The sequence below is a fragment of the Arvicola amphibius genome, chromosome 7 (genome assembly GCF_903992535.2).
Source record: "Arvicola amphibius chromosome 7, mArvAmp1.2, whole genome shotgun sequence".
NCBI classification, from domain to species: domain Eukaryota; kingdom Metazoa; phylum Chordata; class Mammalia; order Rodentia; family Cricetidae; genus Arvicola; species Arvicola amphibius.
Window position 1 is genome coordinate 95814601 of NC_052053.1, and position 24659 is coordinate 95839259.

Consider the following 24659-nt stretch of genomic DNA (forward strand, 5'->3'; position numbering starts at 1 on the left):
TGCTGGGCACTTAGTAGGTATTCAGTACTCAGCATGGTTCTGGGCACTTAGTAGGCATTCCATAAACAGTTTGGAGACGGTTTGTCTGAAACATAGCTGAAGGGACATCTCTACCAAAGATTCTCTAGGGAGTGTGAGAGAAAAATATCTCCCTCTCCACGCTCCCCATCACCACTCCATCACTCCTCAGCGTCTGTCTGGGAGCAGCGAATGACAAGCCTCTTATGAGCGCTGTTCTGCAGAGAGCGCAGTTGTCAGAGCCAAAGCAGCTCCCAGGCCCTGAGGATGATCCCAGGGCATCACAGGGACCCAGCGCTGGGCAGCTCATTCTCCCCTGCAAAGGGACCAGGCCAGTGTCCCCAGCGAGGTACTGCAGGCTCCATGTTGTATGGGTTGCACAGCCACAAGTAATAGAACAAATACTTTTGTCAACAAATGGAGAGGATGAACATAGATGAACCAAAAGATAGAAAGGACATTAAATCTGTCATAGAATTTAATCCAGAGTAAGATGTACTTGTTTGTTGTTACTAGTATTATTTTTAAGGGTTAGCACGTTTTCCTGCTGCTCCGGGAAATGGTATTGAAGTCAAATGTGTGGCCCAAAGGCGCCACCCAGTGGCAGACTGTAGTACTGCAGCCCCATTTCCACAAGGAACATTTGGGTTCGCGTGCTTGTTTTTAGATCATCGATCTCATCTAATAATCTCTGGGTCTCTCTTCTTTTCGAGACAGTGTTTCTCTGTGTAGCTAGCCCTAGAACTAAAGAAACCTCTTCTCCTTGAACCTGAAGACCAAAGAGGGAAGCAAAGATGAGAACATCCCTTTGTCTGGAGAACAGGGAACTGTTCTCAGCCTGGTTGTGTTGCTGTCTGGAATTGTACCTTCCCAGGTAGTCTTTCATCACTTGGGAAATGGGTACAAAGTGGGTGAAGGGGGTGCAACAAAATTCTAAACAATTTCCCAGCCAGACTTAACCCCCTGGGTGTGGGTTAAGGAACAGCCAAGTAGCGGGCCAGTCAACAGGTCCCAAATCAAGCGTTTAGAATTTCAACTTTCTCCAGCAGTCCAGCGGTGGTCTGGGAAGACACTGCCAGGCCTCTCGCTAATGTTCCATATCATTCCTCACCTCTCAATGCCCGCAATCCTTGAAGCTCATGTCCTTCTGGCCTCCAGGGAGATGAGTCCACAGAGATTTATGGTAGCTACTGGGCCAATGCAGAGCAGCAGGGAGTGGCCTCTGGGCCAAGGCGCTGGCTATGGATACCTTTGGGGTCACCTGTGACTTCTCACATACCTAGATTGTAAGCGGGTAATTTTTTTTTCTGCCTCTTCCATCCACGTGACTGGCAAAATCACATTCTGCCATCTTTGTCTCTTGCTAGTCTAGTCTGCTATATGGGATCCAGGGAGAAAGGCATGGGAAAGCCCCAGGACCTCTGACGTATCTAATCTCTGCAGGCTCCCGGTGCTTCCAGGGAGCTTCAGGATCCCTTTACAGAATGACCTAAGGGGCACTGAACTGCACATCCTTAATCTGAGTGCACAGATGCAGAGTAGATGTCAGAGCAAATTTCAGAATCAGACTGATTTATCTTTACATAAAAACCAAACCAAACCAAAAAAAAAAAAAAAGGTTTCTTCCTTCAATTAAAGCTGAGAATTTTTGTTTTAAAAGCACAAGAAGAAACAGCAGGCATGCCATGGGAGAAGAGAAAGTAAGGTGGGGAGGGGAGGAGGGGGGGGGGGAGGAGAGGGCACAGAGTGTGCGAGAGTGACAGTCCCTCGACGGCTTTCTCTTCCTGTGCACAGTGGACTCAGCCTGGCCGTCTGTCTGCCCTGGAGATGACCTACCTCGTCCCTCCTAGGTGACAGCAAAAGTACTGTCACAACAGCATCCCGACATCTCAGGTGTATTTACCATCTTGGCTTGGAGGATTTGAAATTCAGAACAGGCTGTCATTTGTGTGTGCCCGTCTTCCCGCTCCAATGGTCTGCGCTGAACTGGGAGCTCAGGCTAACATTCCCATCCCCACTGTCACCAAAAGAGCCACAAAAAGCTCTCTGCGTATCCTCTGTGGATGGGTGACCCACTGAGGACAGAGAAATGGCCACTCTTATCAAAAGCCTACAGGTACCGTTCCTTCCAGGAAGCGGTTATGCATCAAATGCCAGCAGCTGCATCAGAGGCAACCATCCCGCACTAAGCCTTCGGCTGAAAGCAGGGAGCCTTAGAGACTGTCAGGGAACAGGGGCTCCAGAGTGTGCAGAGACCACCTGGGCTGCCTCTCCCTAACATGGCCAATTGTCAGAGCAGCAAGAGGAAGCCCTGTGCTGGCCTTTGGTCTGCGCTAACGACTTAGAAAAGAATGCAGAGGAGAAAACTGGCCTAGAGGGTGCCCTGCACCAGGATGGAGCATTTGGGGCCCACAGGACTTGGGGGGAGGGTGGTCCAGAGATGCTTTGCTTGCCTCCTTTCTCCCTGGATGCTGACAAGCAATGGGGGTCTTCTCCTCCAGACTGATTAGCACAGGAGAAACGATGAGCTATCGACTGTTTCCCGTACCACCAGGAGGTCTCCACAGCTCTGCACTTAGGGCCTTGCCTGTCTTTTCACAAACCAGAATATTCAAAACAAGCTCGGGGCTGGTTCCTAGAGCAAAGTGAACTCCTTGGCAGAAGGAAGTGTTGCTGTGCCCTCTGCTGGCCATCGGGTGACTCAGAACAATGGACAAAACTAGATTTTTGTCCCGTCTGTGCTGGCTGTGATGCTCAGGTACCCATAGGCGTAGCATCAGCACCACCCTAGCTGAGCTCCGCGCTGGACAGGAACCACACTGCTGCTGATGGCCACAGCCTTGATGGAGCCACTTGGCTCTGTTTTGTCATGTGTTTGGTTACTCTGGGACCCCACTGGGCCTCATGAAACTTCGGGGGGCGTTCCCAGGGCTTGGGGGCTCCAACTGCTGAAGCTAAAGCTGGAGCCAGAACTCTGGAGGCAAAACCTGGCAGGCCCCTGTGCTTGCTTTTAATTGCTTCTCCCTTCAGCTGACACCGTATGGAAGTAGGGTCATCAATCTGCAGGTTCGAGGAACAACTCTGCTCTCTCAGGAGATGTTACAGCTCATAAAAAATGTAGGGGGACGCTCTTTGTTGCCGGCTTTGATTTTTAACTCATGCCCTGCTGTACGGCAGAAGGTGTCGAGCCAGGGAGGACAAAGGTTTGGACAGGAGGATGGAGATGGAGCAGGGGCAAAGGGCACTGTCTCCATTTGGGGAAAATTCACAAACTAGGAAAAAGGATAAAGTCAGCTCTGTAGTGCTTGCTTTGGGACTGTGATGCTTCAGTGCCCCACATCCTCCTTAGGCATCTCAGGTGTGGGCTTGCCTTGGTTGTTAGAAGAAGAGGTGAGCAGCCTCCGATGTAGGCAGTCACAGCAAAGCATGTCTTGCTGGCCCTGTCCCCTCTCGTGTCCCTGGAGATGACAACCCTCAGTCATCTCACAGACTCACCTAGACAAAAATGACCGGAAGTGGGGCTGAGTAAGGAGCCTGCTGCACGGCACGGGAACCTGAGTTCAAATCCCCAGCACCCAGGAATGGCCAGGTGTGACAGTGTGTACACATGTACTCCTAATGCTGGGGGTGCAGAGACAGGAGGATCCCAGGGCTTGCTGGCCAGCCAGTCCACCAAATCAATTAGCTACACGTTCAGACAAACAAAGTGGGGAGTGCTCAAGAAAGACATTTGGTGTCTACCTCTGGTTTCTGCACACTTGCTCACGCACGCCCATGTGAATACACGTGTATGCGTTCACAATCTGTATGAACATGTAAATATACCACACGCGCACACACATGCACACACATACACACACACTTTCCTGGAAAGGTCTAGGCAGCACTTAGGGGCCTTCTCTTCCTTATTCTGAAGCTCTGATGTAAATTCCACCAATTGGCTGCTTTGCTGGCGTTCCACACGCTGTGCCTGCTTAGTCTGAATGAAACGTTCCTTCTACTAGAGAGACTTGAGAGAGCCCAGAAGACAGAAGCAGAACGGCACTTTGGAATACCCCCCCCCCCCCAGCCATACATACACACAGCCTTTCCCTTCCCTTCTTTGGCTTTGATTCCAGGAGCCGGGGAGAAGGGACAACTGAAGGGGAAGCCTAGCCCAAAACCTTGTTTTGTAAGGCGTGTCCCCCTTGGTTTAAAGGCGTGTCCCCCTTGGTCTAAAGGCATGTCCCTCTTAGGCGTGTCCCTCTTAGGCGTGTCCCCCTTAGGCTAATATTGACTTATAAAATCTTGCGGGCCTGCGGCCTGCCTGCTCTTTGTTTTCCTGCCCTCCTCGCTGGAACCTTGGATTTGTAAGTTCCCTTTCCTTTCCTTTATTAAAACTGAATTATATATATTAAAGCTTGTCTGGTGAATCATAACTGCCGATCAACCACGCACCTTCATTTGGCGTCCAACTCGGGCATTTGGGAGCCTTCAGCTCCAGTTCCCACACTGCGTGGCAAGGATTCGGCCTTGGGCTCTTGATTGCTTCAGAGCAGTTTCCCAGACTAGCCTGTCCCAGCCCCGCTTGTACGGAGCAAAGGACGTGTGTGTGTGCGCGGGTGACTCAGTCCGAGCTCGCTAACCCCTCAGGCAGCACCAGTCCCGGCTGAGTTCGGCCTGGGCCCTGACCTGCCGGAGACTAGTGGTTACTGCCGGAGTCCCAACATTCGAGCTCCGCCTGTACTGCAGACTCGGTTTGGCCGAGCGGTTATTGCCCTAGCGACCTACTGGCAGGGAACGGTCATTTCAGGTAAAATTTCTTTTGATTAAAAAAAAAAAATGTCTGACCATATCACCGTTGAAAGCTTCTGCAATCTATTTAATTATACTATGGTAGAAATATTACAGGACACATATGATATTCCCATAACTTGGATGTTTATAGGGCTTGCAATTTTTCTCGTATTTGGTTTCTCCCTTACATGGTTTGAAAATAGAAAAATGATAAAGTCCTTACAGAATGAAACCAGGATTCTTAGGACAGAGGTTGAATGCTTAAGAAAGGGCACAACTGTTTTGAGTGACAACTTTAAGTCGGTCGAGGTATTTGCAAAAACAATTCAGACTGACACCAAGAAAGAGTTTGAAGGTCTCAAGGAAGGGAATAGGGCTTTGTCTGATATGACTTGGTCAAATGAGCAAAATTTAGAAAAACTACAGTCTGATATTAAGGAGAGACTCATTGCTGCGGAGGAGAGAACAGCTGATTTGGATCGTAAACTTCAGTCCCTGTCTGAAACATTATCAGAGAGAATTAAAACTGCTGAATGTGAAAATCGGACTTTGTCTAAAGGATATGACAGATTGGCTGACAGATTGTCAATACAAGAAGGCACAATTCATGCCATGAAAATTCTATCCAAGGATGAGATACTAACTCTACTGGACAAACTTCATGTTTTGGAATCCTCCATGAAGGCCTTGGAGCATAATTCTGGACAGGAGATCCAGGCCTTACAGAAGGCAATAGTAAGCAGATTAGAAAAGATTGAGGAAATTATAGAACAGGAGCAAACGGTACAAAGGCGAAATTTAACTCCGTCAATGAGTAAAACTCTCCGGGATAATTTCCATAAAGTTCTACCTGCCTTTCCAATAGTAACGTCAGAAAAGGTGACTGGTTCCAAAAACCCTAAAGTCATCAAGGAATATACATGGGAACCCGTCCGTATGAATGATCTCAAAGAAATTAAACAAGCCATTATGAACTTTGGGCTACATTCGTCCTTTGTTAGAGAGATGCTCAAAACTTGGTCTATAAGCAATAAGGCAACGCCCCATGATTGGGTACAATTAGTATCAGCTGTTCTAGAGAGTGGGTCACAATTAAATTGGAAATGCATGTTCAGACAAGAGGCTAAACTTTTAGAACAGCAGGAAAGAGCAAAGGGAATTGAGATCTCCCTAGATCAAATTCTAGGTGAAGGACTTTTCTCCGATCCTCTGGAACAAGCGAATTATGATGAACACACCTTATCCATATGTACTACAGCAGCCTTAAAGGCTTGGGACAGGGTTCAAGACCCAGGACAGAGACTGGAATCATATATCAGAGTTAAACAGGGTCAGAGAGAACCCTTTAGTGATTTTTTACAAAGGCTAACTAAAGCTGTACAGATAGGGATATCTGACCCAGAAGCAAGACGTATAATAATTGAATCTTTGGCTTATGAGAATGCCAATGTGGAGTGTAAAAGGATCCTGGGGCCTTTAAAGATGAGATCAGCGCCCTTGGACAAATGGGTCTTACATACAATGAATGTTGAATCATTTGACTATGGCACTGAAGCATGGGTAGAAGAAGCAATTTCTAATGCAAAAAGGAGACATCAAGTTACCAAATGTTTTAACTGTGGCAAGATGGGACATATTAAAAGGAATTGCAGACAACGGATTTTCAGAAATAATAATAATAATAATAATAATAACAATAATAATAATAATAATAATAATAATAATAATAATGCCTCTTCTAGAAATAACAGACGTAGGAGGACTCAGCCTTCAGGTATATGTAGGAGATGTGGAAAAGGCAGACACTGGACAAATGAGTGCAGGTCAACAAGAGATAGACAAGGCAACCTGTTGCCACTGGGAAACTCAATGGGGGGCCTCTCGCAGGCCCCCATGGCGAATGTGGTCCAGTCATTTCCAGTTACTGCCGAGAACATGCCTCGTCAAGAAAATTAGAAAGCCCCATGCCTGCTGTTAAAAGCAAAAATGGCCTGAAAGATGAGTTACGTGTATTTTGGCAGACTTTTATAAATGAACAAAGACCAAAGTTAAGAGTGTGTGTAAATGGCGTTTTTATTACTGGCCTACTGGACACAGGTGCGGATGTAAGTATCATTACTCCAGAATCTTGGCATCCGTATTGGCCTCTTCAGGATGTAAATGTTCAGTTCCTGGGAATTGGAACCCTATCTCAAGTAAGGCAGAGCACGAGATGGGTTGAATGCATAGGGCCAGAAGGACAAATAGGAAAATTAAGGCCATATGTAGCCAATATTGCAGTGAATTTATGGGGCCGTGACCTGTTGCAGCAATGGAATACCCAAATTAACATTCCTGCTGCTTCTAGAGCCTCTATCACCGAGGGAAATATTAAAAGATATTACAGAAGGCGGAAACCGGCTGTTCGGGCTGTACAAGAATGCAAAGCAATTGATGGCCCTTCAGAGATACGAACAGCACTGCCTCTAAAATGGTTGACTGAGAAACCAATATGGACAAAGCAATGGCCATTAGCTGAGGAAAAGTTGCAGGCTTTAGAACAGCTGGTACAAGAGCAATTAGATGCTCGACATATAGAAGAATCTACCAGCCCTTGGAATTCTCCTGTATTTGTTGTTAAGAAAAAATCTGGTAAGTGGAGAATGGTGACAGATCTCAGGGCTATCAATAAGGTTATTCAACCTATGGGCTCTCTGCAATCTGGAATTCCTCTGCCATCTTTATTACCAAAAGGATGGCCTCTCATAGTAATTGATTTAAAGGATTGTTTCTTCACTATACCTTTACAAGAAAAAGACAGAGAAAAGTTTGCCTTCACAGTGCCTACTTATAATAACTCTCAACCTACAAGGAGATACCAGTGTACCGTCCTCCCACAGGGCATGTTGAACTCTCCCACCCTGTGCCAATATTTTGTAAATCAACCATTGCAAATAATACGCAAGCAATTTCCCAAGTCGATAATTTATCATTACATGGATGATATTCTGTTATCTGATTCAAACATGGCTACTTTAGAAAGACTGTTTGAAGAAGTAAAAATACTTTTACCTAAATGGGGATTGCAGATTGCTCCTGAAAAAATTCAGAGAGGAGACTCTGTTAATTATCTAGGTTATAAAATAGGTTTACAAAAAATTAAGACACAAAAAGCACAAATTAGGAGAGATCGGTTACGGACTCTCAATGACTTTCAAAGGTTGTTAGGAGACATTTCCAGCTTACGACCAGCTGTTGGCATAACACCTGATATGATAATTCATTTAAATAAAACCTTGGATGGTGAAAAAGACTTAAACAGTCCCAGAGAATTAACAGCTGAAGCAGAAAAGGAGCTGAGAATGATTGAAGAGAAATTACAAGAGACACATGTGGACAGGGTGAATCCAGAGCTCAGTTGTATTCTCGTCATATTGCCTTCCAAAATTTCTCCTACAGGAATTTTAATGCAGAGAGATGATATTATCTTAGAGTGGATCTTTTTACCACATAAACCAAGTAAGAAAATAAAAACTTATGTGGAAAAAGTCTCTGAATTAATTATAAAAGGCAAATTGAGACTTCGTCAACTAGCAGGCATAGACCCAGCAGAAATTATAGTGCCTTTCACTGCTGATGAACTAAAAAAGTTGTGGGAAGATAACGAACCATGGCAAAGAGCTTGCGCTAATTTTTTGGGAGAAATCAATAACAACTATCCGAAAAGCAAGAGGCTTAACTTTATAAAGAGAACTTCTTGGATTCTCCCTCGAATCATCCGTGATGCTCCGATAACTGGAGCACGTACATTTTATACTGATGCTAATAAATCAGGGAAAGCAGGTTACAAATCAGAAGATTTGAGTAAGGTGGAACAAAGCCCTTATGATTCTGTCCAGAAGGCAGAATTATATGCCATTCTTATGGTGGTAAGGGATTTTAAAGAACCGCTTAATATAGTTACTGATTCACAATATGCAGAAAGAGTAATCTTACATATTGAAACTGCTGAATTTATACCTGATGATACAGAACTAACCTCATTGTTTATCCAGGTACAAGACATGATCAGGAACAGGCTTTGCCCTATGTATATAACACACATCAGATCCCATACGGGTCTGCCAGGTCCTCTAGCAAAAGGTAATGCAGAAATTGATCAATTGTTGATTGGTAGTGTGCTGCAGGCCTCTGAATTTCATAAAAAACATCATGTCAATAGCAAAGGCTTGAAGAAAGAGTTTTCTATTACATGGCAACAAGCTAAGGAAATTGTAAAGAAATGCCCTACTTGCTCTTTTTATAACCAAACACCACTGCCTGCAGGGGCTAATCCAAAGGGCACTCAAAGGAATGAAATCTGGCAGATGGATGTGTTTCACTTTGCAGAATTTGGCAAATTAAAATATGTACACCACACCATTGACACTTATTCAGGTTTTCAATGGGCAACTGCTTTAAGCTCAGAAAAAGCTGATTCAGTAATCACTCATTTATTAGAAGTTATGGCCATCATGGGTATACCTACACAAAGATGGATAATGGTCCAGCTTATGTCTCTAGGAAAATGAAACAGTTTTTTGCTTATTACAATATTAAGCATGTTACAGGTATACCATACAATCCTACAGGTCAAGCAGTCATAGAAAGATCAAATAGAACTATAAAGGATATGTTAAACAAACAGAAAGGGGTGGAAAATACCCCTAGAAATAGGTTACATAGTGCTTTATTAACCTTGAATTTTCTCAACGCTAATGAGAAGGGGACAACGGCTGCAGAAAGACATTGGATAGTGGAAAAGTCTGCTGAATTAAATCAACCAGTTTATTTCAAGGATGTGCTGACCTCGCAGTGGAAGCCAGGAGATGTGCTGCGTTGGGGAAGGGGTTTTGCTCTTGTCTCCACAGGAGAGGAAAAATTGTGGATACCGTCAAAATTAATAAAGGTTCGGTTTGAAGAGAAGAAGCCCCTTGGAAAAGAAAAATAATTCATTCACAAGGATGATGATCATACTGATGGTAAGAAAAGCATATAGGTTGGGGGCAGGGTTCTTTTCTTATCTCCACAGGAAACCACTCATCTTCAAAGAACTTAAGGGACCCTGGATATTTAAATACTGATTCATGGACACTAGTTACAACCTAATATGGATCAACACAGAACCCGAATATGTTTAGTAAGTATAAAACATTTTTTTACATATATACTGTGCCTTTATTTATATGTATATAGAGCTGGTTTTGGAGTTGGACTATGGCTCAGTCCTTCTTCAATTCCAAGCCTGTTTATAAGAGATATCTCAGAGTTTCTGTCTCAGGTCAGGAGCCATGAAATGGGACAGAATAATAATAGTAATAATAATAATAATAATAATAATAATAATAATGATGATGATGATGATGATACTTGATAAACTTTCTTTGCCTTTCCTCATATCTGTCTGTCTTTATTATACCTTCCATCAAATATATATGTCTGTATATGTCTTTGTAGATAATGTTTACCTTTCCTGTAACAAACAACAAATTTTCCTCCAGTAATCTTTGAAGTTTCCAGGATGAAGATGGGGCCCCACAACATCAATTTCACCTGGTTACTATGACGTCATGTTTTTAATAGCGCTAAAATTAGACTTTTTTTTGGTTTTTTTTTTGGTACCAACTACACAAGACAGTTTCAAATGGTGTACAATTTTGACAACACTCTGGCCGGACCTCCTCAAAACACTCAGAGGCTAGTTACAATTTCCTCGACCAAATGTTATTCTGGGAATTTTACCATCATTTGCTTTCATGGAACCCCCTGAGAAGAACGTCGCCCCCATGTCAGCTAGAAGCAATCTTAGAGGACGACACCCCCTCTCCCAACAGAGTTTGCCCTCTGGTTTAGGGACATCATTTAGTAGATGGTATAGGGTTGAGGGGATGGGGGAGGTATTATATGGACTCAGGGGTGTTTATAAAAAAAAAAAAAGAAAAGGGGGGGATTACCTGGTTTGATGGGATGATTAGTATTTGTGAATTATTGTTATTAGAAAATTGCATTGGTGTTGATTCTTGTATATTGAACATTGTATGCGAGTATGCTTCTACCTCTATTGTATGAGAGTATGCTTCTACCTCTGTTTAAAACAATTGTTATATTGAGATATTTATCATATTGCAATGTACATTTCTACCTCTGATATTATTTTTATAATGACATTGTTTATGTTTGGGGATATTGTCCTCATTTATTGCACAGTTGTTTTTCAGGTTTTTTAGATACATAGAAATTATATTTAGTATAGATAGTATAATCTTCGACCTCTTTGAAGAGCTGTAGAACATGGCCTTTAATCTAACCTAGAGTTTGGTACTTATGAGACACAATCACTCCTGGCAACACCACTCTACTCCCGAGAGAATGTTGAGCACCAAAGACACTCCACTGGGAGCTTGTCTTCTTCTTGGCAGAAGTGGCCTTTAGGCAAAGAAAAAGCCCATACCTCGACCACTGACAGAGTTTCAGAGTATCCGTAAATGGATAAAAACAGGATTGTCTTATCTTGCCAAGACAGGGTTGGACAGTTCTACAAAAAGTTCCTTGCCTTTGAAAAATGTTATGTCAGTTGTGTTAGGCCTTAGCCAAAGTTGGTTGCCTCAACATTGCAAAACGAAACTTTGGGTGACTGCCCAGGTAGTTAGTTGTCTCTGTCATTTGTTGCACATTTTGGAAGTTTCTTGTTTGTACTTCCTGGTTGCTTAAGTAATATTACTTCCCTTCTCAGATCTTTGATGGGGTTGAAGATTAGATAATTGTAGTTACCCTCTACATTATTTAGACTCCTTGAAATAGAATGCTTAGTAAAACTTTTGTTATATGTTTCTTCTTAATATTGTTTGTAATTTTATATTTATTATTTGTTCCTATTGAATATAGTTGTATTTGGTTTGGTTCTGTCTTATTTAGACAAAAGGGGGAGATGAAGGGGAAGCCTAGCCCAAAACCTTGTTTTGTAAGGCGTGTCCCCCTTGGTTTAAAGGCGTGTCCCCCTTGGTCTAAAGGCGTGTCCCTCTTAGGCGTGTCCCTCTTAGGCGTGTCCCCCTTAGGCTAATATTGACTTATAAAATCTTGCGGGCCTGCGGCCTGCCTGCTCTTTGTTTTCCTGCCCTCCTCGCTGGAACCTTGGATTTGTAAGTTCCCTTTCCTTTCCTTTATTAAAACTGAATTATATATATTAAAGCTTGTCTGGTGAATCATAACTGCCGATCAACCACGTACCTTCAGACAACCCAGCAAGGACCAATGCAACAAATGACCAGGAGCCTCATACTGTGCATCTTCCTCAGCTCCCAGGAGACACCGTGCACACGGACTATGACAGGCATATACCTGGCCAGCCATGCATGGCTACTATGGAGAAGGGGCAGAGTCAGATTAACCCTGAGCCCTTGGGACCTGGGTCCTGGGAGGGCTTAGCCACGGTCTGTGGCTGAAGGGATGAACAGAGGGCAGGGAAAGGAGCTATTTTGTGATAAGGGACCAAAGGGTGTTGCAGTTGCGTGACTTAGAGCTGAACTTTCCTCCCTGTGTCCAATTATGCTGCATATCATCAGTATGGAAGCGGGGCCTCCGGAGAGGATTTCAGAAGCTCCTGGGCTGTACCTTCTCGTTCTGTTGTTCTATTTCCTTTATCCTCCTTCCTGTCATGGATCAGAGGGGACCTTCTTTAAGTGCGGATTTATGCATGCATGCTGGGGGCTGGCGGATTCACATGTGTGCATGCACATTCTTTCACCCAAGATTAAATGCAGCCCTCCTGGCACCCGGCGAGCTGCTGGCAGAGGCATACATGGAAATGGCAGAAGGGAGGGAGCACCTGCCAGGGACACGCTTCTCTGTGCACTCGGGACTCTGAATAGTTCCTGACTTTAGTCTGATTGTAAAAGCGGCCCTTGGCTACACTGCGGCTTTTGACAGTAGGGCCCCCAGATGGGACAAGGAGCCACTAATGTAGATGCCCCTGGGGCCTTCGCAATGAACAGGCGCCTATGGTCACTCTTCTTACTGTCTGGAATATTTTAGGTAGCAAAGGGCTCTTAAGTCTACTTGCGGGCTGAGGAACCAGCAAAGGACACAGGCTGTATCTTTCCACTTTGGTGCCCAAACGCAAAGGGGATTGGAGGGGTGAGAAAGACCTATGGGGACCCTCCCCATAGGGGACGGAGTCTGGGATGATGAAACAGATCAGCTGGGACTGTCCAGCCCGCTTCTTACATAGCCTGGGGAGGCTGGCCTCGGTGTTACCCTGGTGAAGAGGATTGGAAGTCATGGCTTCTGTTACAAATGCCCAGTCAGGAATCAAAGCAAACCCCCGAGCTGTGGTCAGAATATTCTAAGAAGTATTGTGAAAGAACTATTGGACCATAACCGGAAAGTGAGATCACCTTGCCTGGTTCATTGTAGGCACAGGTCTTATAGGGAAGGACACACTATTGGTACCTACGTCATCAGGACTCTCTGTCTTGGGATAGTCATATCATCACTTGGTGAGAGTTAATTTTGATTTATGACTCTCTACTTGGTTGTCTTGGGAAGAGTCTGGATTATTAGTCAAGATCTGGGGGTGTCTGCCGAATGCATTTCCAGAGAGGATTAACTTGGGGAAGATGCAGCCTGGATGTGGGCAGCAACTGCCCCCCATAGGCTGGGGGGGGGGCACGGATGTGATGATAGAAAGCAGACGGGGGTGGGGGGATGTCTACAGTGCAGCTTCTCTGCAGCTTCTCTCTCTGCTTCCTGGCCACCCACGTGTCTGCTCTGTCTCACACTGTCCACTACCGTCCATTGAAATCTCCGTAATCAGGGGCCAGAATAAATCACTGAGATGGAAACATTCTGCCTAACGGCCACCCCAGCTAATTCAGTGTCCCGCCTTAGAATATATTCCCTTTTCTTGGTCTCGTGGCGTCTTGTGAATTCTTGAAAGTCAAGCTTATGATTTGTCTACTTTCTCTGACATCCATTCCTCCCTCCTTTGAATACTTCCAAAATGGCTTTAGAGGCTACAATTATTTGTATATAATTAATAACTTCCAATTTCTTATGCATTTTCCCAGAACCTACAAGGTTGTTTCTAGGGAGAAATCACATATCTTGACTGTCTTGCATCTCTTAGTAGAGCCTGGTGAGACTTGCTGTAGCACAGGTTTGCCAGAGGTGTCACCCGATTGGTGACACAGATTTTACCCATTGATATAAGAGAACACAGCCCTTTGCCAACAGCACATGCTCGGATTTAATTTTAAAAATGCAAAAAGTTATAAAGGTCTATTTCAGAAGGTTGCATTTGAACATGGAAGTTAACTTACTATGTAAAAGAGAACCTGATGTAAATAGGGGCGGGGCTTGAAGTAGTGGAGGTGGTGGGTCTCAGCCGTGGAGAAGTCACCAGCTGACCAAGACCGCTCATCTTGGCTGTCGACATAATTGCACGTGGAATCAAAACAAAAGCTACTAGGCACTCCTGTGAGGGATTTTCTTATTCAAATTATTTGAAGTGGGGGAAGACCCACCCTAAATGTGCGCGGCGGCCCAGATGAGGGGACTAAGGGAGACTGGGATGCCTGCATGCTTGCCTTCACTCTTGTTAACAGGCTCGTCATTTCTGTTGTTGTGGAATTCCTTCACCCATATTAAAATTAAGTTCCTTGGGATTCTGATGTAGACCCAAGACCAGCAGCTCTCCAGGAATCCTCCAGTCCCTCAGTGCCAAACTGGGACATCCGGTCTCACGGACTGAGTAACTACTGATTTTCAGCCTCTCCAGTGTGTGAGAGCCATTGGTGGACCACCCAGGCCACATCCTGAAAGCTGGTCTAATAATCTGCCTTTAGCTCATCTTGTCGGTTCCGTTCTTGTAAGGACCCCCGCATAAGACGATCGCAGAGGGGCCTCACCTAGTGACGTACCTGATCACGTTCTCACGAGTCACCTGGCTCCGTATCTGACACAGCAGAGGACTGAATAACGCCTCAATTTCTCGTTTTCTGTGACCAAGAGCTTCTTTGCTTTTTACTTACCCTGCTCTTCCACATCAGATCACATTTTTTCTGAGCGTTTTCTTTTTTTTCCTACTAAATGTAATTATTTTTTCACTTCCATTATAAGGTATTAGTTATGGGCCTCCAGAAACAATCAGGTATTCTCAGTGACATCAGCTGATCCATGGAGTCACCGCATGGAAGGGACAGAATTCTTTTCAAGGGGAAAGTATGTGCTTTTATTAGCTTGTATAGTCGTGTCTCTATATATCATGGACTCAGCTTGCTAAATTTCTGAGTTGGACCCATTGATGTCCTCCTTTCTGTTTAACCTTGAAGGGGACATGAACATCTAGGGCCGACATTTTGGAGAAGGGGTGCTCTGAGCCGCCCCCTCACTCTAAAATTCCACACTTCCATAGTTTTACTTGAATGGTGCTATTAAAGCCATTTGACTATTTAACCCCATCAAAAGCCTCCATCCCAACCTGAGCTAGATAAGCTCGTATTTGGATTTGAACCCCAAGTGATGTTTTATTGAGGCAGGTGAAAAGGCCGATTATGCAAATTTACACACACACACACATACACACACACGAGTATGCAATTCAAACGTTTGAGTTACCTGAGATTTTCTGAACTGAATTCCGACTCCAGGAATCGAAGGAACTGGTCCCGCCCCACCTGGTCCTTCAGTATCTCATCAAAAGAGAAGCCCCATCGTTTTACCCGCTGCTGGCTGGGCTCTTTGCTTTAGAGTCGGAAGAGAAGGTTTGAAAAAAAAATGATTAGTATCAAACAAAAGCCACCGTCATATTCCCCCTGATGAATCTGTGTTGACACCACACTTCAAGGAGAACCATGTCAGGTGGAAGTGACAGATACCACAAAACTCACATAAATTCCACATGTATGCTTTTACACACCAATGGCACCAGGTGGTGATGAGGCAGGGGAAGAGGCCATATCTGGTAAGGCTCACCAACGTGCCCTGCACGTGAATGCTGTTTATAGGGAATCTATCCCCACCCCACAGGGCCTCCCTGGACCACTCCCATCAGGTACAGAGCCAGCTTTCAACTTTATCCTTTTTGTACTTTTCCTGTTACCCAGGATACCTACTGAATCCAACCCTTTGTCTAAGAAACTGGCTCCCCATCTTCTTTTTCTTCTTCAATATCCAAAGGAGAGGTCAGCCTCTGATTGGAGTTGAGTGATATACTGGTTATAAATGCGTGAATTAAACCAGAATAAACCCCATTCAACTTGCTCAGAAACAGCATGCTGCTTGTGCTGATTGCTTTGGCCACTAGATAGACAGTGTTTGTCATGTACTAAGCATTTTACATCTACCTGCCAATGAGCTGAGTCCTTAAAGCTGCTCTGAAGTACGCTAGGACTATTTCCATTTTCAAGACAGGGAGACCAAGGTCTAGTTAACAGTTGTCTCGGCCACATATCTGGCAAGTGCTGCTGTCAAGAATCCAACGTGGTTGTGTGGCTCCAGAGCACAGCCTTCAGCTTTGGCAATCTCACCCCCACGTGGAAGAAGTGGCATTGGTCATCCTCCTCCCGTGCTGAACCACTACAACAACTCCTTCAGAGTCTCTCCTCCCACCTGAGTCCCTGGGCTGACCTTTCAGGGGACAATAGCTCCTACTTCACAAGTCACAAGCTGGAACCTCCTCCCTCCTCCCCACCCTCATCCAGATTCAAGGTGTGCTCTGCAGACTAAGAGGCTCCAGTTTCTCACGGGTCCCCAGAGACTTAGTCACAGCCACACTTGGGGACTGCTGGTGTAGACAGAGCTTTTTCCTTTTAGAGACAGGCCCTTGATAGTCCCTAACCATCAGTATATGAGACCATGGGTTTTCCTTATTCTAGAGTTGGCATAGCCTCCATATTTCTGCTAGAAGAGACCTGGCACATTAAAGTGTTTAAAAAGCAAGTAGTTGGCAGCCTGAGCCGGAAGAGCCATTTTATAGTCGTGCTGTGCATGCTTGGAGCCACCATTCTCACACGCACTAGTGTGACGGAGGACCTGAAGGGAAATTTACAATTTAAAAAATGAAAGTTTCAGCTTAGTCATCTGTGACTAGTTGTCATGGCTAGGTGGCTATGGTACTGGATATATGGTTTAGATGTAAGCCATCAAACCAGTGTCTTCTATTTCTAGGGCCGGGACCTAGACTGTGTATGCGGGGTTCAGGGAGGCTCTCGCCATATGACTTTGCAATTCCAGGCATAGCTCAGTAGGGTCATGGTAGAAGGCATGACAATGAGAAATTCTTCCATAAATGATCTCTTGCAAAGTATGGGGCTGGGCTTTTCACAATAAGACATGACAGCGGATCCTGGATTCTCTTGGAAACAAACCACATAATTTAAAAAAAAAAAATTGGTAACTTTCCAAGGGGTTGAAAGTACTGTTTGTGGGAACAGTTCCCTGGACTTGAAACTATCAGCAAATTTAAGTTCCTGAGAGCTGCAGGAATAGTCTTCCTCCAGGGCCATGCTCTGACCTGGAACAGAGACGTAATCTGCCCCTCACCAGGCAGTGATTCAAGGTTCTGCAGATGGGCCGGTGGTAGCTATATCCTTGTTGAAGGCTGTGCCCAGAGACTTGGCGTGCAGAGTGACTCAGTCGTTTTAACAGCGGTCTCATGGAAACACACTTACCACCATGGCCAGCACTTTCTGATGGCAGGCAGTGAGCCATGTTCACCCCACCAGAGTCCTTGTTGGTGGCAGGATTGAATAAAGGGCAGTCTGGGGGTGTGTCAGAACTCTTGGTAAGCCTCAGTAGGTACTGCTTTGCCTTCTCCTTCATGGTCCTCATTTGATGCCTATATTAAGGCTTGAGAAGAGATGTAAGCTATTTTCAAAAGACTCAAGCTATGTTATCAATGATGGTTTGCCTCCTTCCTTAGATTCGCATGCTGAAACTCTCACTGCTAATGCAATGTGTTTGGGTGTGGGGCCCTTGGAGATGGTTGGCTCATAAGTGGAATTAGTGTTCTTAGGAAAGACCCAGACAACCCCCTCATCTTTCTACCATGGAAGGATCCAACAAGAAACTGGCCATCAATGCACCAGTAAGAGAACTCTCAATCATACAGTGAAACTGTGGGAGCTTTGTTCTTACACCTCCCAGTCTCCTGAATCATGAGAAGCAGAGAAGCAAATGTTATTTATTGTTTTTTTTTTTTGGGGGGGTTTCTCTGTAGCTTTAGAGCCTGTCCTGGAACTAGCTCTTGTAGACCAGGCTGGCCTTTGAACTCACAGAGATCTGCCTGTCTCTGCCTCCCGAGTGCTGGAACTAAATGCATGCGCCACCAGTACCTGGAAATAGATGGTATTTATAAGTCATTTATGCTGGGGTGGTTTTCTTTTTGCCACCCTAATGGGCTTACACAAAAATTGGTACCGTGAATGGGATTCTGCTATAGCACATAAAATGGGAAAGGGTGGCAAAAACAGGTCAGGGGAAGCTTAAAATGTTTGCTGAGAATGGACCCATAAAGATGATCCTGTGTGTGTGTGTGTGTGTGTGTGTGTGTGTGTATGCTCAGAAAACAAATAGAAAATCTGATGAGAAACCCCCGTTCTTAGATACTGCTTAGATAGTTCTGAATGGAGTTCTAATGAATGGTGCAGGCCATGCTGACAAGTCTCAGATGAACACAAGGATATTAGAGAAAGGTGATTCCTGTCGTAAAGGGGCAGAGACCAACTTGAACTGTTTGTGTGCTAGGGTTTCGCGAAAGGTGGAACTTGCTAGCGATGCATCTACATATTTAGCCAAGGGAGTTTCTAAGCCATATGTAAAGGAGTAACGTGACTCTTCCTAACTGCTTTTAGTAGTACATAAAGACAGAGGAATGAGCTAAAGATAGAATTGCTAGCCAAAAGGAACTCGAATCTAAACAAGGAAATGAGAGAATCCCTAGCTTATTTGTGTTCCAACAAACAAGCCCATAAAACAGAAAAGACACTGTGAATGCTGTGTCCAAATGACTGTTACAAGGACGTAGTAGGGCTCAGTCATCCAGACAAAAGCCAGCAGCTAATTTTTGGGACAATAGGCAAGTAGGTCTGCGACTCCCATTATAGGCTAAGACCCCTGCAGCCACGGGGAGCTGGGGGAGGGGCAGTTTCAATAGGCATAGGCATCTCTCCAGTTCCAGCAGTCCAGGATGCCATGCCTGGTACTTCCAAGATGGAGTCCCTGCGGAGAGCTGCAAGGGGGACTGTAACCAGTGCAGCTACTGGGACAAGCTCTGTGGCAGAGCTGCAGGGTAGTGGTCCAGCCAGGGGAAGCTGCAAAGACAAGGCAGAGAGAGGATGTTCACTGAGCTGTGAAGAATGCTGCCACCCAAACAGGCATGGGAAACAGAACATCAACCCAGAAAAGCTGACGAGCTCTGGAGGTGGGTTCACCGCTTAAGGGAATGAGTTGGTCTGTTGCCTCAGTCTGGGTCTGACGGGCACAGTGTCAAGACAGAGAGAATTAGTCTGATTAAAGCTTGAACTTTGCCCTGTTGAACTTAGAAGACCTGTTTCCCGTTTCTTCTCTTATTGGAATGGAAATGTCCATCTCACACTTCCCAGCGTCCTAGTTTGATGTACCTCGTGGTCGTCACAGCTGGAAAGGACTTTGGCTGGAGATGATGTGTATCTTGATCCGCCCTCATCTTATTGAGATGGAACCTTCAAGCTGACGTTAGAGAGAGATTGCTGGTGGTGCTGGGCCGGGTCAGATGCCTTTTACATGCTGGAGTTTATAACAGGGGGATCAGGTGTAAAATGGCATGGGTTAAAAGTTTTGTCCCTCTCAAATTCATCTGTTGACATTTTGATCCCAAATATGATAGTATTAAGGGTTAGGGCCTTTGGAAGTCATTGAACTCTGAGGAATGAGGTTAATGTCCTTATCAATAAACCCCAGAGCAAAGATAGAAAATTCACTCTGTGGCCTAGCCAAACTGTGATCCTTTCGCCTCAGCCTCCTAAGCAATGAGATAATAGTGGCATACCACCTTGTCGTAGTTAGGGTTTCTGTGGCTGTGAAGAGACACCATGACCCCATGGCAACTCTTATAAAGCAGAACACTTAATTGAGGTGGCTCACTTACAGTTTCAGAGGTTCCGTCCACTACCATGATGGTGGGACCTGACAGTGTGCAGGCAGACGTGGTGCTGGAGAAGGAGCTGAGAGTTCGACAGTTTGTGGGCAACAGGAAGTGAACGGTCTCATTGGACATGACTTGAGCATATATGAAACCTCCAAGCCCACCCCCACAGTTACATATTTCCTCCGACAAGGTCACACCTCCTCCTATTGGTGCCGCTCCCTTTGGGGGTCATTTTCTTTCACACACCTTGACCAGATCGTGGCCCAGGCCCTCCTCAGACACCAACATACTGCTGCCTTGATCTTCACGTTCTCAGGTCTCAGAACAAGTGTGTAAGCGCCTTGCAATCTATTACATTTTTGTTTGGCAGCTTGAATGGATTAAGATAAGTTATCAGAAAAATGGTGAAACCAGGGCCAGTCCTCTCGGAAAGCAGATCTAATGACCCCGTCTCAGGGCCACACTGTGAGCGAACAGTCTTCATTTATTTATTTACCACCCCAAGAACCACTGAGAGGTCTTGGATGCTCCGATAGGCTGTGACCCAGCCTGTACCCATTCATTGCTCTCGTTCAACGTTCTCAGTTTGCTTGGGCTTGACTGTGCCCTCTCACTTGCGGTCACTCGGAGCTGTATTCACAAGGTAGCTTAAAGGGTCATCCGAGGATTGCACTAGATGTCCAAACGGTACCCATGGCAGCTAACAAGGGCTGTTGGTCAACAGCTCATTGGAGGGTTGACTAGAGTGACCCACATGGGTCCCTCAATGGCTTGAACTTCTCCCAGCGTGGTGGACAATTTCAACGACTTAAGAGCAGATGTTTAGAAATTACAGGAACTCTGTATGGCTGCCTCTCAGAGTGCCACTTTGTCAAATAAGGCATCAAGACCCGTGCATATGAAAACAATGTCTTCTCTTGATACAGGATCAGCATATGCCCACAAGGAGGGAGGCCACCAACGGGGCCATGATTGGAAATTGACTGCTTTAAGAAAGGAGCTTGAGGGGGCTTGGGGAGATGGCCCAGTTGTTGCTCTTGTAAGGGGACCAGGGTTTAGTTCCCAGCACCAGTTTGGTGGGTCACAATGATCTGTATTCAGTGCCCTCTTCTGGTCTCCATGGGCACCGGGCTAGTACAAGATACACATACATACATACAGGCAAAACACTCAGATTAAAATAAGTAAATCTATTTTTAAAAGGAGCTTAAGAGTTCTACCCCAATAGCTGCCCCAGTGGCTAGTCAGCTTGGCTGGGATTCCTTCACCCAAGTAGAATGAACCAGGCGTAATGTAGTCATCACTTGTGCCTGTTACTCAACAGAGAGGAAGTCTCAAACATTCCTCATGGAGGGGAGAAGTGACTTACCACAATTCCACAGGCCACACCAGTTTCATGAGCTCCCGTCCTTCGGTTAATGTTACCACCACAACTACTTCGTTTAGACCTCCCTATGACACCTTTTTGATAATGAGTAAATTAGTGAATTCTTCCTGTCTGTGGGCTAGTGACTTTTGACTGACTGCTCCTCAGTGCTAAGCCTTGGTTATTGTTATTTTCTTTAGTGAAAGCTGACTTCTCCGAATCGTCAACAGATGGCGTTCGCTATGCTTTAAGCCAGAAGCCTATCATCAGCCCTCCTGCCCTGATTATACCCTTTCTTGTTCTTAGACTTTGGGGTCTATTATCTTATCTGAGATTGAGAGGGGATCCGGGAACAATTCCCTGTTATTTTATATTATATCTTATACTCATTTTCCCATTATTGGGTTGTTGTCCCCCACTGGACTGTCTGCATCTACCCTGCGGCAGACACAATATGTTCTTCATTTCTGTAGAGTCCAAGCATTTTCTCTTATGTCTTCATGACTGGAGCTCAAAAGTAAGTCAGCCTGGAGTTCCCTGAGCCCATAAGTAGTCTAAAGTCCAGTGAGAAGGACATCTCCAGAGCATCCTATTTGGTCACACATGGTTTCTCCTCTGCCATATACCATGAGCCATGTTCACACAATGTCTGGGAAGATAGGAGACATAGATGATTTCCAAGGCCTTGAGCAGAGGTTACCTCTCTTGGCAGCTAAAATACTTAGTATTCTCACTTTTGAAAAGACCTTTGTCACTGGCTACTAGAATTTCCCTGGTTTCTAATCTTGGCCTGTCTCTTCTCCCTCCGCCTGTTTCCCCCACCCTACCTTTTGTTTTCCTCTCAAAGACAGAAAACAGACTCCTCTCACTTTCTCCCTGGGCACAGCCCAACCTTCTCCTTTGTTGCATGAGTCTGCCAAAGCCTTGCCCACAGGACTTGATTTGTGCCTCCAAGTGGCCAAATGTCCTTTGCCAAGCAAGGAGGAATTCTGGTGCCAGGTGGTTAGACAGCAGGTTTTATTGACTTTGTTAGATTTTTATCCAGAGGATTTCTTACTCGGAGCACAGTGCAAAGTAGATCTCAATCCACATAGGTTGAATTAAGGCGAAACAGGAAAAACTGATTCTTGGTTATTTTCTTGGTCATCTTTGGACTTTACTGTATAGACAGGGACCGCCACCAGGCTGAAGGGTGACGTCAGCACTGATCTTGTGCTCTGCACTTCTTCTGACAGTTCTGCAAGCCTCTGAGTACAGGCATTCTGCCAGGAGAAGAATTAGGGCTTCATTTTCACCTGTGCCTACAGAGCTCCATTTGTTTGGGTAGATAAGACTCTGTGGCTCTATCTTTTCATAGGTTAGACATTAGCTTAGTGTAGAAGCTTGAACAATCACAGCAGAACAAAGTCACCCATTATAGAGCAGGTGGTACTGCGTGGAGGACAGAATACTGCATAGTTTGTCACACATTACGTGGCGAGGTGGCTTGATCTCTTTTTCTCAAATGATCACGTGCTTCATTATACAGTTAGGGACAGGTGAGAAAATTAATTTTATCATCGTGAATTAGCTTTGGGCTCTTACCTTTCTTCTTTTGCCAATTATCAGTGAAATGATCATAAGGAGAAATAACTTATTCACCTACTGTCCACTCAATCTAGACTTTTGAGTGCCTGTTGTGTACCAGTTAGAAGACTAGACACTAAAGCAAATCACGAGTCCTCTTTAGAAGTGATGGAGAGGGTTGGTGACAAGCAGTTGGAGGACTGTGACAGCCGCAGCTGGAGGACTGTGACAGCCGCAGCTGGAGGACTGTGACAGCCGCAGCTGGAGGACTGTGACAGCCGCAGCTGGAGGACTGTGACAGCCGCAGCTGGAGGACTGTGACAGCCGCAGCTGGAGGACTGTGACAGCCACACCACCGTGCTAGGTGCTCAGCACGCTTGGGAAGACTCGAGTGAGAAGGAAAGCTAGCTCGGAGGGACAGGTGGCTCAGGTAGACTGGATAGGCAAGGCCCCGAAGCTCAGTAAAATGGATTTCGTTTGTTGTTTTTGTTTTCAACCCCTATGGTGATATGTGGAGACAAAGGCATGTTCTTCAGGTGGACGGTAAGGTCCAGGCAGTTCAGGGAGGTTTGAGACAAATGAATGAGGCTTGTCGCAAATCTGGTGGAGGACAGTCTACAACTACAGCAGGACAGTGGGAGGGAACAGCTGGAGGAGGACAGTCTACAACTACAGCAGGACAGTGGGAGGGAACAGCTGGAGGGCCTTGACGCTCTGAGCAGCAGGACTTCAGTAGAGCAGTGGGGTAGCAGCACACAGAAGAAATCCTGAAATACACAACAGGTTCTACATAATGGAAGCAGCTTGCTAAGAAAGGTGTGTGTGTGTGTGTGTGTGTGTGTGTGTGTGCGCGTGTATATGTTGTGTGTCTGTTGGGGAGATGCTGACCAGATTCTGATAAAAACAATTAGACCAGAGCATAGTGCCACAGTGATGAAAACATAAAGAGAAAACCAAAAAAAATGGCAAAAAGCCCAAAACCAAAACAATAACAACGACAACAAAACCAGTACAAAACCAAAACCAAAACACCATCTGAGCAATTGTGAGAGTTCCTACCAAAGGATGTGTGTGTCTATGTGTGTGTGTGTGAGAGTGTGAGAGAGAGAGTTAAAATAATAAATTAAAAAATTAGAAATATGAATTAAATGTACCTATACAGTTAAAAACAAGAGAGAGACTAGGATGGAAAATATAGAAGCAGTAATTAAAACCATTAGGAATAGGAGGAGACTGAGGAGAAAAAAAGATACCCCGTGTTAATGAAAGTTTTAAAGTCTTGGGTCAGAATGGAAGAGCCAGTCCCTGTGTAGTGGTTTGAATAAAGAAGATTTCCCATAGTTTCAGGCATTTGTACACTTGGTCCCCAATTGGTGGTGTTCTCCGAGGAGACTTAGGATCCCTTAAGGCCTTGCTGGAGGAAGTATACCATGGGAGGCAGGCTTGAGAGCTTAAGCCTTGCCCGCTCCCGGTTTTCACTCTCTGCTTCCTGCTTTTGGGGTTCAACAAAGTGAACACCCGGCTTGTCGGCTCTAGCCACTGTGCCTGCTGCCCGCGCCTGCTTTGCTGCCAGCCACTTTTCCAGCATGGTGATGGACTGCTAACCCTAAGGAATCACAGCCCAAATCAACCCTCCCTCCCAGGTAGCCTTGTCAGCGTGTTCTATCACAGCAACAGAAAGTGACAAGTACCGGTGTCGTCAGAGACAGAGTTTCAAAAGTAGACATCCCTTTGTTGCACACTGTTCGTTCTCCCAATGTGGATAGAAATGTAAATTCAGAATGTTGGTTT

At 45.2% G+C, this 24659-nt stretch overlaps 1 protein-coding gene across 3 annotated transcripts in view; it reads right to left on the bottom strand.

Annotated features, from left to right (window-relative positions):
• Rgs6 (regulator of G protein signaling 6) overlaps positions 1-24659 on the bottom strand; it is a 606319-nt gene that overhangs the window by 44245 nt on the left and 537415 nt on the right. For all 3 annotated transcript variants that reach the window (XM_038336295.1, XM_038336294.1, XM_038336293.1), the window contains exon 14: positions 15427-15552. In XM_038336295.1, the coding sequence (XP_038192223.1) occupies positions 15427-15552 (126 nt within the window). The remainder of the gene's footprint in view (positions 1-15426; positions 15553-24659) is intronic.